Source organism: Lutjanus erythropterus, chromosome 2 (assembly GCF_056507025.1).
Source record: "Lutjanus erythropterus isolate fLutEry1 chromosome 2, fLutEry1.hap2, whole genome shotgun sequence".
Lineage (NCBI taxonomy): Eukaryota > Metazoa > Chordata > Actinopteri > Lutjaniformes > Lutjanidae > Lutjanus > Lutjanus erythropterus.
Window position 1 is genome coordinate 35,242,415 of NC_139318.1, and position 15,420 is coordinate 35,257,834.

At 38.4% G+C, this 15,420-nt stretch overlaps 1 protein-coding gene across 4 annotated transcripts in view; it reads left to right on the plus strand.

The window, feature by feature from the left end:
- The window catches only part of slc12a5a (solute carrier family 12 member 5a), a 226,945-nt gene that overhangs the window by 170,317 nt on the left and 41,208 nt on the right, over positions 1–15,420 (plus strand). For all 4 annotated transcript variants that reach the window (XM_084738160.1, XM_084738168.1, XM_084738172.1 and 1 more), the window contains exon 4: positions 9,372–9,518. In XM_084738160.1, coding sequence (XP_084594286.1) covers positions 9,372–9,518 — 147 coding nt within the window. The remainder of the gene's footprint in view (positions 1–9,371; positions 9,519–15,420) is intronic.

Sequence of the window (15,420 nt, forward strand, 5' to 3'; positions counted from 1 at the left end):
ACTGACCTCAGACTCTTTCTGCTGCAGCAGCAGTTTTGGGTCTCACAACAAAGTGCTGATTGCAGGGGTACGTTCTACCTGCAACCCCAGACTGCTAATGTACATTACACACCAAGTCCCTGAAGGAGCTGTCAGTGGAAACTCAGACTTTTTAATTACAGCGTTGCTACTGGGGGTGTGGATCTGGGAGTCATGAAAAGAAAAGAGAATTTGGAGGTAAAAAAAAAAAAAAAGATGATGGTGCGACGGGTCAGTTTTCAGAAGAGCTGATGACCAATTAAATTGTTACATGTAGTTTTTTTTTATCCAAACAGTTTGTTTTTTTCAGATTGTTATACACTGTTGCTATTATAATTGTTTACATCTGTTAAATCTGTCTCTCTTCCTTTCTAACTGAAATTCTCGTGCTAATTTTCACCACGTCTCTTTTTGGGCACACAGACAACAGCTCCTCTGACTGATTTTGTTTTAGTAAATTGATTTTACACCCTTATGACTGTCAGACGAACCTCAGATTAATTTAGGAAACACAGTCTGACAGTTATACTTCACCGTTTGTCTGACTAGCATCATTTATAAAAAACGTTCTGTACTTGAACTTAGTCCTAAAGTCATTTCTGTGGTGTGCTTACATTTATAGCTGCAACATATTGTAGAGTCATATTTTAAGAAAATAAAAGTCAGCTTCTCAGATGTAAATATTTTCTGTTTTCTTTATTCCTCTATGACAGCTGAATATCTTTAGGTTGTGGAAAAAAAACAAGAAAACAAGGATGACGTCTTGGGCTTTAACGAACGGGCTTTGGGCTTGGGCTTTTTTTTTTTTTCCATTTTCTGACATTTTATAGATTAAAAACTAATCTATTAATAAAAAAAGATCAACAGAAAACAAGTAATGTTAAGTTATAAAAAGATTATGAGCATAAAAAAACTTTGCTTATGCAGGTTCTAAGAGGCAACATTATAATTTATGCATCTGTGATATATTAATCTCAGATTAAGTTAAAATTGATGGTACCTGCCTTGCAGTCAGCACTTTCCCCTTATATCATGCAGCACTAATGAACGTTTTGTCTGGAACAGCCGAGGACCAAAGAGCAAAGTTTTTGAAAAACAAGATCACAGCAGTGGTAGAGGAGACTTTCATTTATAATTCCTGTCACATTTTTCATAAAGCTAATGTAAAATTCACCACAGGCTCGGGTACACGTGTCCCAAAGTGCTATACCTCTACATAACCAGCAAGGAAATCATTTATGTCAAGTGTGGATGTTGCTTAGAGAAAAGATCATTTCTACATCAATGTTAAGTTTTATAAATAACAAGCAAAGTTTTGATTATATAGCACCTTTCACAGACACCAATCACAAAATGTTTCACAGTCAGATAAATAAAATCAAGGTCAGATAAAATCAAATAGAATCAAACAAATAAAACAAACATAAAACACCAGATAAAATATACAGAGGGAACCGACATAAGGCACAAGATTAAAACACAAGATACCACATGCTACTCAAAACCCTGTCTGAACAGATTTTAGATGCTTTTAGATGCTTTTAAAGAAAGCCTACAAAATCCAAAGATCTCAAGCTTACTGGGAGACTATTCCAAAGCTTAGGGGCTGCCAGTTGGAAAGAGCGATCTGTCTGAGCCTTAAAACGTGTCCGAGGTACGCTTAGAAAACCCTGGGTGGACGAGCTAAAAGCTCGGCTCATAGTGTGGAGATGTTGAAGGACTTCAATATACTGCAGAGTCTGGACAAAGTTTTAACAACTTCTTATATGTGTTGTTTTGTTTTGTTTTGTTTTTTTTTGCACAAGGCACACTTAAGATAAAAACTGATCATGAATCCATTTTTATAAATGAGGCTGTAGCCTGAATTATCACTTGGGTGCAAAAGAGCAAAAATATTCTGCTAAATGCAAACATTGTTGTAGATCCCTTTCAGGGTATTCATAAAAAAAATAAACTTTATTAACCGTTGACAAGCAGATGATGAAAAATCCTCTCCGCCAGACACTGAAGGGCACAGTCACAGTGAGTCACAATCTGATTTGCATAGCTTAGACAACAGACAAACTGTGCAAATGATTATCATATAGTGGGGGAGGTGACAGAGATGGACGAGGTTTGTTCTCCTGAGGAGGCCACGGTGTGGATCTTTGATTAAAGCACAGTGAGGCTGAAGGTTGAGAGATTCCCCGCTGTGAGGGGATTAAGATGTAGAAGAGGCAAGGTGGTAGGTTTCATGTCAGCCCTACTGTGGAGAAACACACGTGTGACAAATGCAGTCATACAAGAAATATATCACTGTCACTTTAACAGAGCATTAAAACATATAAAACCTACAGAATATTAGCTACCGAACACAATTCATTTCAGGTCAGATCTATGTTGCAGGAAATTATTTTTGCAGTAAAGCGGCATAAAAAAAATAGGGCAATTATAGACATCAAAAAGGTATTTCCATCTAATGAAAGACAAGCAAAACTAACAGTAGGAATAAGATAAGACTAGAGCTTTTATTGTACATGTGAGGAATTTAAACTTCACCCTGTAAACTGCATCTGACCCAAGGCAGGATGCCAATTCCTGAAAAAGGGAAATTACCTGGATTTGCTAAAAGGGATTCAGCTTTGTGATTAACCAACTACAAAAGTTTGACAAAGCACGCTGCTGTTCAACACTGATTTTTCTTACCACATTGCCAATGTTGCCCAGTCGTACCAGCAGATTACTGAGAAGGGAAGGGCTGTTTCTATAATGGACTTTGTTGTGAGCTGCATAAAAGGAACTACAACTAAATCTCTCACAAGAACTCACACATGCATGTGCATGCAGGTGATTTGATACACTTTTGTGCAATGTGTTTCACGCTAGTCTGACTCACCTGACGTATACAGTGTGTATAAGCGCGCCATTAGCAACCTGTTTCAACCTTTCACATCTGTGTTAGCATTTTCAAAATCCGTTTTGATAGCCTCCAACCTCCACATGGAAAATAGCAAGCTACCCCCAACCTGGTCACCTATGGCATGACTGTTAACAAGTTAAATTACAAGCTAGCAGCTGTTAACTTTTCTTTTGTAGTGATTTAGCCAGCCTTTATTGCCAGGGCTTGTCTCCCAAAATACAAATGTTCCCCCAAAATAAGCCTCCTCACACTATTTTGTTGGAGCACCATCGCTGCATCCTGGGCTTAACGATGCCCAAGATGATTGTAATTGGTTTAAATATATGTACAATACAAGCCAGACTATTTTTCCACTGTTACAGAATGATAATGTGTGTAGTCTGACCATTCTCCAGCACTGACACAGCACTGCAGAGATGCAGGTCTGGCTAGGCAAGACTGGTATCATGCCATTCTACTGATCAGCAGGAGGTGGTAAGGCACCGAGAAACACAGAAATGTGTGAACAGATGAATGCCTGTCTGTAAAGATGGATTTAAACATACAGGTTTGAAATGTTTCAGGAAACTATGCTTTGCAAATGTTTTATTAGGAAGGAAAATCAACACGTCTGTTAACAGTCCAGATCTTGTGTAAGTGTTAAAATGAGGATTATATAAAGTACAGTTTGTTTAGAATCAAGTTAAAGGTGCCAGAACAGAAACGCTGCATTTTATTTAAATTATGTTTTTTCTACAGATGGTGCAGAATCATAGACAGTGGAATTAGTGGACGTCAGCCATTGGTTTGTGGACTATTATGGTGGTCGGCATTTTGGTTTTTTTAATTTATTTATTTATTTTTCAACCAGAGCGTGTGCAGTACCAACGAGAGCGTGCAGCTGGTGGATGATGTACTGTGACTTGGGTGGTGCTTGGTTTTGGCTCGTCCATTCAGCAAAAAACAATGCTGGTCTGCCTGGTTGGGATCTTTCTCATATTACAACTTATCAGTACGCTAACATATGTTTACGAAAACACAAATAGGCATTGTAGTAACAGAATCTCAATCCATATTTGATCATCACTTCGAAGTTTTACAGTTTTGTCTGAGTTTCATGTGTTGCAAATTTAAATGAGCTTGTTGCTTTTGTGTTACCTGATGAGTAGAACAGATGTAGAAAACAAACACCGCCTATTCCCCGATCTATGATCTGATGTCACCCAACCTTACGGTGGCGTGAGATAGTTCAGAAAATGTTTTTCATCATCAAATGTTTGGTTAACATATTCAGCTTCCTGTAGGTCTTCTTCTACTAAATTCTACTGTCGAAACCACAGACACTAAAAGTGTAGCTTACAGGCAGACGATAGTCATTGCTGCCCTCTGGTGGTTGGGAATATTAGAAATTTGACAGTTGTCGCTAAAATAATATAACTACATTAATAACTAACTAGATAAATAATTACATAAATCAGAATCAGGAATACTTTATTGATCCCTGAGGGCAAATTGTTGGTGATACAGTTACAGGTCCACCCGTTCAAGAGTGGAAATATACATAAGCCTGGAGGATTATAAGAACAGAAATAAGAAGTATGATACAAGCGGCCTAAATGGGTTTCCTCAGGAGGGTGGTTGGCATCTCCCTTAGGGACAGAGTGAGAAGCTCAGTCATCTGCAAGGAACTCAGAGTAGAGCCGCTGCTCCTTTGCTTAGAAAGGAGCCAGTTGAGGTGGTTCCGGCATCTCGTAAGGATGCCACCTGGTCGCCTCCCTAGGGAGTAAGGCACGTCCAGCTGGGAGGAGGCCACGGGGCAGACCGAGGACTAGGTGGAGGGATTATATCTCCACCCTGGGCTGGGAACGCCTCGGGATCCCACAGTCAGAGCTGGCTAATGTAGCCAGGGAAAGGGATGTCTGGGGTCCCCTGCTGGAACTGCAACCCTATTTTGGATAAGTGGTTGAAGATGGATGGATAAAAAACACGTAAAAATAGCTACATTCTACTACAATATATAAAAGAGATGATGTAACATTAACAATAATTTCAAACACATACAGTAAGAAGTGTAATTAAATAAATATCATAGAGCTACATAAAACAATATAGCTATGAGTGCCTTAACAAGAAAATAAGCAGACATGTAAAAGTAACGTGAAAGTTACTTTCCAAAGTAACTAATTACTTTTATAATGTGGTACTTGGTAAAGTAATTCAATTACTTTTTGAAAGCAGTAACTAATTACAAAATTTCAATAACTTGTTGAGTACTCCTGAGGTCATACATCAAGTGAGAAGTATGGTCATTTTCCCATAAGACTGCATACAATCAGACTTCTTTTTGGAACCAGCAGAGTCGCCTCCTGCTGGTCATTAGAAAGAATGCAGGTTAAACAGCTGGTCGGCACTGGCTTCACTTTTCAGACCCAGAAGCTCCGTCCACTTCTTGTCTATGTGTAGAATGCATACATAGTATATGAGATAAGTTGCCTGCAGACATGTCATGCTGCTGGATATCATATTGTGTTAATGTAATGCCACGTAATGATGTGACACAATTTGTAATATGATATGATATGACATGATATGACATGATGTGATATGACATGATGTGATATGATATGACGTGTTTATAAGCCATTTTCATCTCTTCACCACCAGTTTTACGAAGTGATAAGATTGCTAATTACAGTTGTGAGTGTGAGCTCTTCCTCTGTTGTTTATCTAAAGGAAATTAGAGGATAATTATATTTGTGAGACCTGTTTGGACTCGCTCTGTCTCTCTCTGCGTTTCTCCCTCCTGCTCCCGCTCTCTCCTCTCCTCTCTGCAAACAGTGCATTATTAATGCTGGAAAGCGAGCCTCTGCAAACAAATCACATACTGTAGCATCAGACACAATATTATTCATTTGATGTCAGCCACTTGTCAGGATGATTTGATTAAAAGTCTGGTTTATGAATTCAGCATCTGCTGTTGCTTCCCAGTGCGGGGCGTCTTTTTGAAATCCTCCATCTTGTGTAGTGTCCCTCCTGTTTCAGCAAATTTAATCGCCACTTTTGAAGAAATATATTAGTGACCATTTCTGATAACCAAGCAGTGTTTGAGGTACTTTCCAAGGAACATCATTATTTCAGGATGCATTTTAGGGACACAAGACAAAAGATAAAATATTGCAGCCTGAGCCTGAGACTTTTAAAAGACCAATAATGATATACTGCATAAATACAGACTAAAAACAGAGGACATTCTTTCAGTGGCCATGGTGGGTTTGATTCCCGCCTGCATCCCTTTGCTGCATGTCATCTCCCCTTTTTCTGTTATATCCTCAGCTGTCCTATATGAATACCATAAAAGCCATAAAGCCAAATATAAACAAAAACTGACATACCATACTGACTGACCTTTAATGAAGTTTATACCATAATTAGTTAACATGAATGCCAGCAAAGTGTCTCTTGTAAAACTGAGGTAGCATTTTTTTTTTTTATCATAGTGTTATTCTCACTTATTTGCTTTAGATAAAAAAAAAACCTTTGCAGATATGAAACAGAACACACAGATACAATGTCATCAAAAAGAAAAGAGGTTATAACACTTATTGCTAGCAGGTGGCACAAGTGTTAAAATTGCAGAAGCTATTGCTTCCTTGCCTATACAGATGGTGCATTTGGCTCATCTACATTTGTAGCTGTAAACTCCTGCTGTTATTTATCCTAAACTGAATTAGGATGTATTGACTGGGCCTGTTTTTGGCTGTTTTCCATCAGTAACATCATGTGTTCTTGTTTGGTGAAAGTTTTTCTTTTCATTTGAGTGATAGACCCCTCTGGTTTTACACTGAACCCATTTATCTGCTTTGGGTTGTTTTTTATTCACCCAAGACATGACTGAAAATATCTCAAAATATGTGATTTAGTGGTTCAACAGTATACATGATCCCATCCTAAAAAAAAAGATAGATGGATGGTAGACAGACATAAAACAATCTAACAAACAATTCTAGTAAATAAAACAGATGGTAATCCTTCTTTTGCTCATGTGAGATGGATTATTGTTGCCTACATTTTGTTTCCAATCTGAGAAATAAGCACCTTCTTGTGACAAATCCTCACATGTAATCACATCTTTAGTGACATAAAGCACAGCTAATCAGCTTTCTATTCATCTTGTTTGTGTGCGTTTAAGCGTAGAGATGCAGCAGCAGGGACGGTCTGTCCATGTGTTATTTATCCGTGATGTAATGACGTGACAGTTAAGGTCTGCACGCTCACTTGGTAAAATGGGTCATGGCTGGATATTGGTATAATTACCCATCATTGGCCAAGCTGTCCTTGAGCAGGAAATGAATATTTCTCTATTACGTACGGGGTCAGCTGATGTGTCCTTCAGATTTTATACATGCCATCACACACTGGCACATGCAGACACATTCATATACTGTACAAAAACAAATAGCTGCATATAAACACACAAGAACATCCTAAAAACCTTCAGGAAAAGAAACCTGCCATTAATCAACCTGAAGCACGACAAAATAAATCTTCAGTCTCCAAGTGTCTGTAATTGCTGTCGATGGAACGGCCTTGAAACTGATTGTCGTTCTGTGTGAGGACGCATAGAACAGCTCTGTCTTTGTCCACTGATCCACACCAGGGACAGCACTGCAGCAAAACCACTGCAAGGAGCCGGTGAAGAAATAAAATACTAATATATCCATCCATCCACTGAAGAGATTGGTCCCCTGGCTGCCTCCGGATCTCAAAGTTTTCTTTGTTTTCCTGGACTCAAAGTAATTATTCTTCTGGAAATCAACAAAAGATTTATAGAAGGCAATGTGGAAAATTCTTAAATTACAAAATAAAATAAAATAAAATAAAATAAATAAAATGTGCAATCTGACAGATTTTAACTTTGAAATCAGAGGTTCTCATTTCATTTTCTTAGCCAAGGACTCCTTACGAGACAAGTTTAACACGCATGTTAAGCTGCAGCAGTAACAAAGAACTGCAAAAGAAAGAAAGAAATAAGAACGAAAGAAAGACAAGATACACAAACATGTCATAAATAAGCATAAACAAAGCCAGTAATGTGGTGACAGCAGCTACTCTAACCCAGAGCACTGTATTACAATTACAAATTGGTCCTTTGAAAGTAACAATCTGTGAAGTCCTACAAGTAAATGTCTGTTTTGCCTTAATGGCAGTATGACCATCTGTAGTGTGTTTTCTTTCTGTTGTTTTTTCTTTACACGTGACCCTTGGAGGAAAAAAAAGGCACAGAAACTAATTTGCAAATTTGCACACTGTGATTCCCAGCATGCCCGGCTGGTGTGTTGACTTTCATTGATTCACATAGACGCCCAAAGTGAAGCAGGAGTCATTCAGCGAGTCCTACACATCTGGTGTTTCAGGCTAATAAGCAAGAAGTGATACTTGGCTCAACATTTGCTTCCTGTAGTCTGATAGCTGTCTGAGATTCTAAAATTAAAACTAAAAAATCCCCTCCAGACTTAAGACATACATACATATATATATATATATATATATATATATATATATATATATATATATATATATATATATATATATATATATATATATATATATGTGTGTGTGTGTGTGTGTGTGTATGTATGTATATACCAGGGATTTTCATCATTAATCATTAATTGTTTAATTGCCCTTTTGAACTTAAACAGTTAAAAAAAAAGCATTAATCAATAATTAATTGATAGTCTAGAAGTAGCAGTAATTGCCTTTATTCAACATGTCTCTGGCAGAGACATGTTGAAAAAAGGCATTTAAACTTTAAAAAGACACAAAAATTATTTAGAAACAATTATAATGGGGAAATAGGTTTCAACTATTGGTGAAGAAAAATACACAAAACCTGCAACCCTTATATATACAAATAGTCTGCTTGAAGCAATAATGTATGTCAAATATGCTGTTTCTGAAAAAAGTATAATTTCCACATTAAAAAGGCACCTACTCCTACCTCTTTAAAAATTTCAGAAGCTATAAATATTTAAATTTGATTAGTTTCTAAAGTTTTCCTGCAGGACACAAGATGTCTCATACTTCACTGTAAAGTCCACTCTCAGTGTACGTGTACTGTGAGCTTCAACATTGTACCTCTCACTTGTTAAGTTCCAATAGGCCCAGAATTGACTTCTAAAATACTTATGATGTCACAAATCTTGCTCATAGGCCCGCCCCTTCAAATCAGACTTTCGATGAGGACAAAAACTTTCAGCAGGTAAACGTGAAAACAGTCATATAGTTTCAAACTCTGCAAATATATCACTTTGCACAGTGAAGCTCGGACATCTGACTGTGGGAACAAGAAGTGAAACATATTTTTGAGTTGAGGGTGACTTTAACCTTCGTTGATAAAGTCATCGAAATTGCAGGATAACCATGCAGTTGTACTGTAATATAATGAATAACGTCTTCCCTCCTCCTCTTTCAGGCTCCCCAGCTCGGCACTCTGATGGGCGTGTATCTGCCGTGCATCCAGAACATCTTCGGAGTGATCCTCTTCCTCAGGATGACCTGGTTGGTGGGAATCGGAGGTGTCATTGGGACCTTCATCATCGTTTTCATGTGCTGTGCCACAGTGAGTGTGTTACCTACTTTTATTTTAGCCCGTCGGTCGCAGCACACCGTGGTGACCTGATTTATCCTGAAGTCAGGTGTTCACACGCTTTAAAAGTATCATGAAAGGTTCAGTGTGTAAGATTTGCAGGGATTTATTGGCAGAACATGACAGAAATACAATATAATATTCATTAAGTCTGTTTTCATTTGTGTATAATCACCTGAAAATATGAATCACTATGTTTTTGTTACCTGAGAATGAGCTGTATATATCCATAGAGGGAATCAATCCTCCTCCACCATGTTGCACCAAAATTTTGTGCAGTAGCCCAGAATGGACAAACTAAGCACTGGCTCGAGATACATCCCACTGCCCTTTCTCTAGCCAGTGTTTAGTTTGTCCCTTCTCGGCTACTGTAGACAGAGGGTGGTTCAAAATGTCAGCCCACGTGGAAGAGGACCCTCCTCCCTCTGTGGCTATAAATGGCTCATTCCAAGGTAACAAAAACACAGCTGTTCTGTTCTTATTTTCAGGTGATTATACAGTGATGAAAACATACTTATGGATATTATATTCTATTCCTACCATATTCTGCCAATAGATCCCACTAAATCTTACACACCGAACCTCTAAACGGCAGAGAAGCATTTTATAGCAGCAGACAGAGGACAGCTAATGAGCTGTGCAGTAGTAAAAGAAACCAGATGTTCACTATTATTACCTTCACTGAGGACAGAGGAGATTAAAGAGTCTAAGGAGCTGCTGGGATTAGGTTCAGAGGAGGGTTGGGTACATCATGAGAAATTCAGTTTATCATTTATACCACAGCTATCACTTTAATACAGTATCTTAGGCCATTATGGCAAATACTGCAAATCAACGAGCAGCATTTTTATATGACTCTTGCATGAATGTGATGAAGTACCTTGACTTATCAAATATTTTATGCACTGGAATAGCAAGAAACATAAACTGCCATTTGGTTATTTTATCCATAAATAGGTAATCAATTGTTTAATAAAAAATATTCTATCATGAAATATATGCACCTTGTAGTATAAAATTACATATAACATTCTGTCCTACCTTGGATAATAGTCAATATCTTGGCCATAATTCTCTTCTCACCCGCCTCCTCTGTGAAATCTAAAAAACACTTGCACAAAACTGCATTCCTGATGAGTTTGTGCAGCCTTTCCTGTCTGCAGCTGAGATTTAACTGCCTTACAGACCTAAAGCTCTAAAGAGAGTGTCTAAATGCAGACTCTAAATAACATTACTCTCTTCAGTACGTACAATCAACTCTGGTATTTTATCTTTACTACATCTGGGAGATTTTATGTAGCACACAGTCTATAACCTTGCATTGTTTACTCAGTTCAATCAGTAAACCTAATTCCTAAGAATATGTTCATATTAAAGGATAATGCAGGTGATATATTGTTATGTCATACATTTTTATTATTGTCAACAAATCCCTAGCAAGGCCAAAGCCACCAGTGTGATAGCCTGCGTTGCAACAAGCCCATTCATTCCCAATGATGATGTAGATTTTGAGAAATCGGTCGTGATTATGTCTTTAAAAAACTGCTGCGTATTTTCCTAAAACAGCTGGGAATTGTAGTTTTCAGCAAGCACTACTCAGCAGGAGTAAATAGTGCATTTGTTGGGGACTATATTCAGCTGCTACAGTAGTGAGTATTTACAACAGCAGGATGGTGTATGTGGGATGGACTAAGAATAAACTTCAGTGCTTATTTTCATGTTAATGAAGGAACATGTCAATCAGTGCTACAGTGTGGTTTAGTGATGTGTTTTTAGTAGTTTTTGGACGACAGTTGAGACTCTACGGCACAGAGGAATAAGATTAATCAGGCTTTGATGACACAGACAATATTTGTTAGAAGGATCAGCTCATTGGTGGTTTCAGTCCCTTGATGTGATTTGTTGACAACAAGAACAATATAGAATATGAGCAGACACAAACATCTGAAACATCCATGCATACACACATGAAACATGCAATTAAAAACCTTGTAGGCTTCACCCATTCTCAGAAGTTCAACTTGACTCCTTAAAAAAAAAAAAAGTCATTTTACTTCACAGAGTACAGGAGTTGCTGGTCTACCACTGCCTTGCCTCTGTTAGTTTGTTTATGTTATTATGTGACTGTAGTGAATCTGAACTGACCCTTTTAAACTCCAATGTTGCACATTAACACAAACAAATTGATTAATTGAGGCAGCAGTAGACCAGAAACTCGAGGTAAAATTGCTGATTTTGCTGAAGGAGCTTGGCGACTTTGGGGAGAGCAATATTTGACTCATATAAAGGCAGTTTCTCATCCAAATTAAACTGGTATCTGTCCTTTTTAAAAGGGCTAAAAGTCGTACACCTGTTGACCATGCCAACAGCTATACATTAACAAGCTTCCACCACCATCTACTGTGGGTAATACAGAGACTATCGATGCGTTCAGCAGCAGCATTTCAAGAGAAAGAAGTTTTAATTTTTATGTTATTTTATTTATTGACTGTAAGTGTAAGTCACATGACATTAGCTATGAAGGCTGTCTTCACAGATTTTGGACCAAACACTCGTCTCTTTGAGATATGCAGAAAGAAGGAGGTTGCATCTCTTCCATTGCTGCAGTTGCGTTTTAAAGATTCATAATTCAATCTGTAAAAAGAACAAAATGGATGATGACACAGTGTGATGTTCCCTGGTCCCCATTAATGTCAGAGCCACGGAGCTGTCATGTGTCACAGTGACTTTGGTGTTGGACTGACACCCTGTCGTGGCCTTGAGACTCGAATTACAAAAGACAGTGTCCCACGGGATCGGCAGCACTGCTGTCAGTGATCTGAGTGGCTGTTACAAGCTGATTGTGTTTGACTTGTTTGATGCATTTGATTGTCAGAGAACATATAATGTGGCTCCTCACCGAAACATCTTATCTATTCAGGAGAAAGGAGTTATTATGTGTGTTTGTTATTGTGCCGCAGCAGTCTAATTCAAACTGTGAGGTCTATCGGCTCGTCAGGGTTGGGTGTCTGTTCTCCGGTTCTCAGTGTGCGTTCTGATAGGAGGACTGTATGTTGGCATGTCTGTGTGTTTGTGCAGCCTAGATTCTCCTCCAGCACAGAGTGTATTTATAGAACAACCCCCTCAAATCCCAACCATAGCAAAGTTGCCTGCACACACACACACACGCACACACACACACACACACACACACACACACACACACACACACACACACACACACACACACACACACAGACACAGGCAATATGCTTCCCAATCATGTTTCTCTGTGACAGTGTAGAGGGCTTTCAAACAGCACACTGTAGGAGAGCAGTATGGGTTTTTCACTGGTTTTCTATTGATTATTGAACACTAGTATGGCATGTTATCGTATCGTACAGAATATGGATTTATGGGAGGAAAATTGCATTACCTCTAAAATGTAGATATTCAAATTGTAAAATGGCTACTAATTAAACCAGTAACTGATTTTGAATGAACTTTAAGTAAATCATTTTGATGATGAATGTAAAAATGCACAATATAGATTCTTTTCAGTCGATGCCGTCAACCAATAATTACCTGCCTCTCATGGCTGATACCAATGAGGTAACATACTTTCACATTTTTGTATTTTAAAAGAAGTACATATAACTTGTAGTTTATGCACGTCTAAGGGAAAAGCTGAGATGCAGTTAGCAAAGATGGATGATTTTATATTCCATAGTTCTAATCTAACCAAATTTAAGCATCACTATTTTATGGCAAAAACAAAGTGTTGTGTGTGTTGTGTTTTGATGAAAAGGCCCAGACCAAGATATATTAGAATGTTAGGTTATCTTTATTGTCCCCTCAGGGAAATTTGTTGTGCAGCAAGAGGTTACACACACACTATAAAAGGGAAACACAAGATAAAGAAAAAACACATACTAGTACAAGGGAATGGAAATTTCATATCAAGTACAAATATGGCAGAATGCCAAAGTGCAGGTGTGCAAAAAGTGCCAGTGTAGTGCAGGACTGCAGTCAAGGTGTTAGTTGCTATTGAGCATATCTATAGCACTTGGATTGAATGCGGCATAGAGTCTTTTAGTCCTCCGAACAGGTGCCCTGAAATGGCTACCTGAGGGCAACAGCTCAGACTCCCTCTGGAGTCAGTAGATCATTAGCCCTTGTAAGTACCTGTCTGTTATAAATGACCAAAAGCTTGAACTGACTCCTCCCTGAGATTTTACTGGCGGTTTTCACAAGACTTTCACAAGTCAATTCTTACAGGACACATTAATGTTTCCAAACCAGGCAATAATACAGAAAGTTAAAACAGATTATATGAAAGTCATGTAAAAGGGTGTCATCATCTCAGTAGAAACATTAATGGAGTTCATTTGTCTCAAAAAATAAAGTCTTTGAGTATGGGATTCAAAAGAATAATCAATTTGTTATCAAGAACACTCAGATATTTATATATCTCAACTGCATCGATATCCACACCTACTACAATAGTTGGCGGGTTGGAGGCGATCTGCATTTATTCTGTCAAAAAGAGGTACAGTAAATAGCAAAATCCTCCGGTCAGTTGTGATCAGCCCCTACACAGATTACGATATGTAAGTACTGTCGCTAGCGGTCTCTCTCACTTTAAAACAATAACAAAAGACATAGTTTGATTAAATCAAAAGGCTACTCACTGTCAACTCTGTCAGATTTTCCATCTGAAGGAGCAGACATCTATATTTAATTAAAAAAATGAATTAGGAGGCTGGCCCGTTACAAGGTTTAAAAGCCAAGAATTTGATCTTTTTATATATTTTCCAGCATAACTGAAGAGTAAAAATCAAAACCCCCTCAAAATACGGTTTTGTTCCAATTCTCAAGAAAGAGTGAAATAATAATATGAATTTCCAATTATCGGCTGATAATGTATCAGCTCAGATATTTACCGTGCATCTCCAGTAAAAACACAAATCTTGCCCCATTTAATTGTTGGACTGTTTATTTTCTAAAAGAGCAGGTATTCTGTGGATGCATCAGAAAAAATATGGCGCTCAGTTTTATACTAAAAATAGCATCAAAAATTGTGCAGTGAAAAAAAAAAAAAACCTAGGAAAAAAGCCATTAAGATCAAAGCTGGTTGAGACTCAGTTTGACAGGACGCCATGCAAACACACTACAGTATGCTAAATGTTTCATTGCTTGCACACACTAAAATTTCTTTACATGTCGTATACTGGTGAGGATTTAACCTCTTATACATACATTCTGTTCTTTCCTGCTGTTCCTCGCTCATTTTTTTCTCTCCATCTCTGTCTTTCTAACACACACACACACACACACACTGATGCACACACACGTATTTCTTATCAGTCACACCGTGCTCATTGCAGAGCCCCGGGGCGATAAGCCTGAGCGTGAACGGTGTGTGAGAAACCCCCACCTCTCTCCTCCTGAGCTCCTTACATAACACATAACCACCCAGCCCTCCAGGGGTTGCCAGCAACACACCACAGGAGTGTGTGTATGTGTGTGTGTGTGCGCGTGTGTGGACATACATGTACTCAGTGATCCCCCGCCTTAGCGAAATCCACAGGACTTGAAGTGGGAAGAAATCACGCATGCTGTAAGGCTTGATAATATACAGCGTGGCATCATGTTTTATTCACGCGAAAGCATGATGGGAGCTCACTGACGGAGCACTTTTCATTAGATGCTCAATCACAGCAGCGGTACATATCCGTCCAACGCTGGCACCGTTATTTCTCTGTCACATGGTAGTTTGACAGAACGTTAACGAGACGCCAAACGGCATGCACGTTCTGAGAATCATTATTACGTGAGGGATGGAACAGCTCTGACATGTTGTACCATTAAAGGAGAAATCTGGGCTGGAATAACT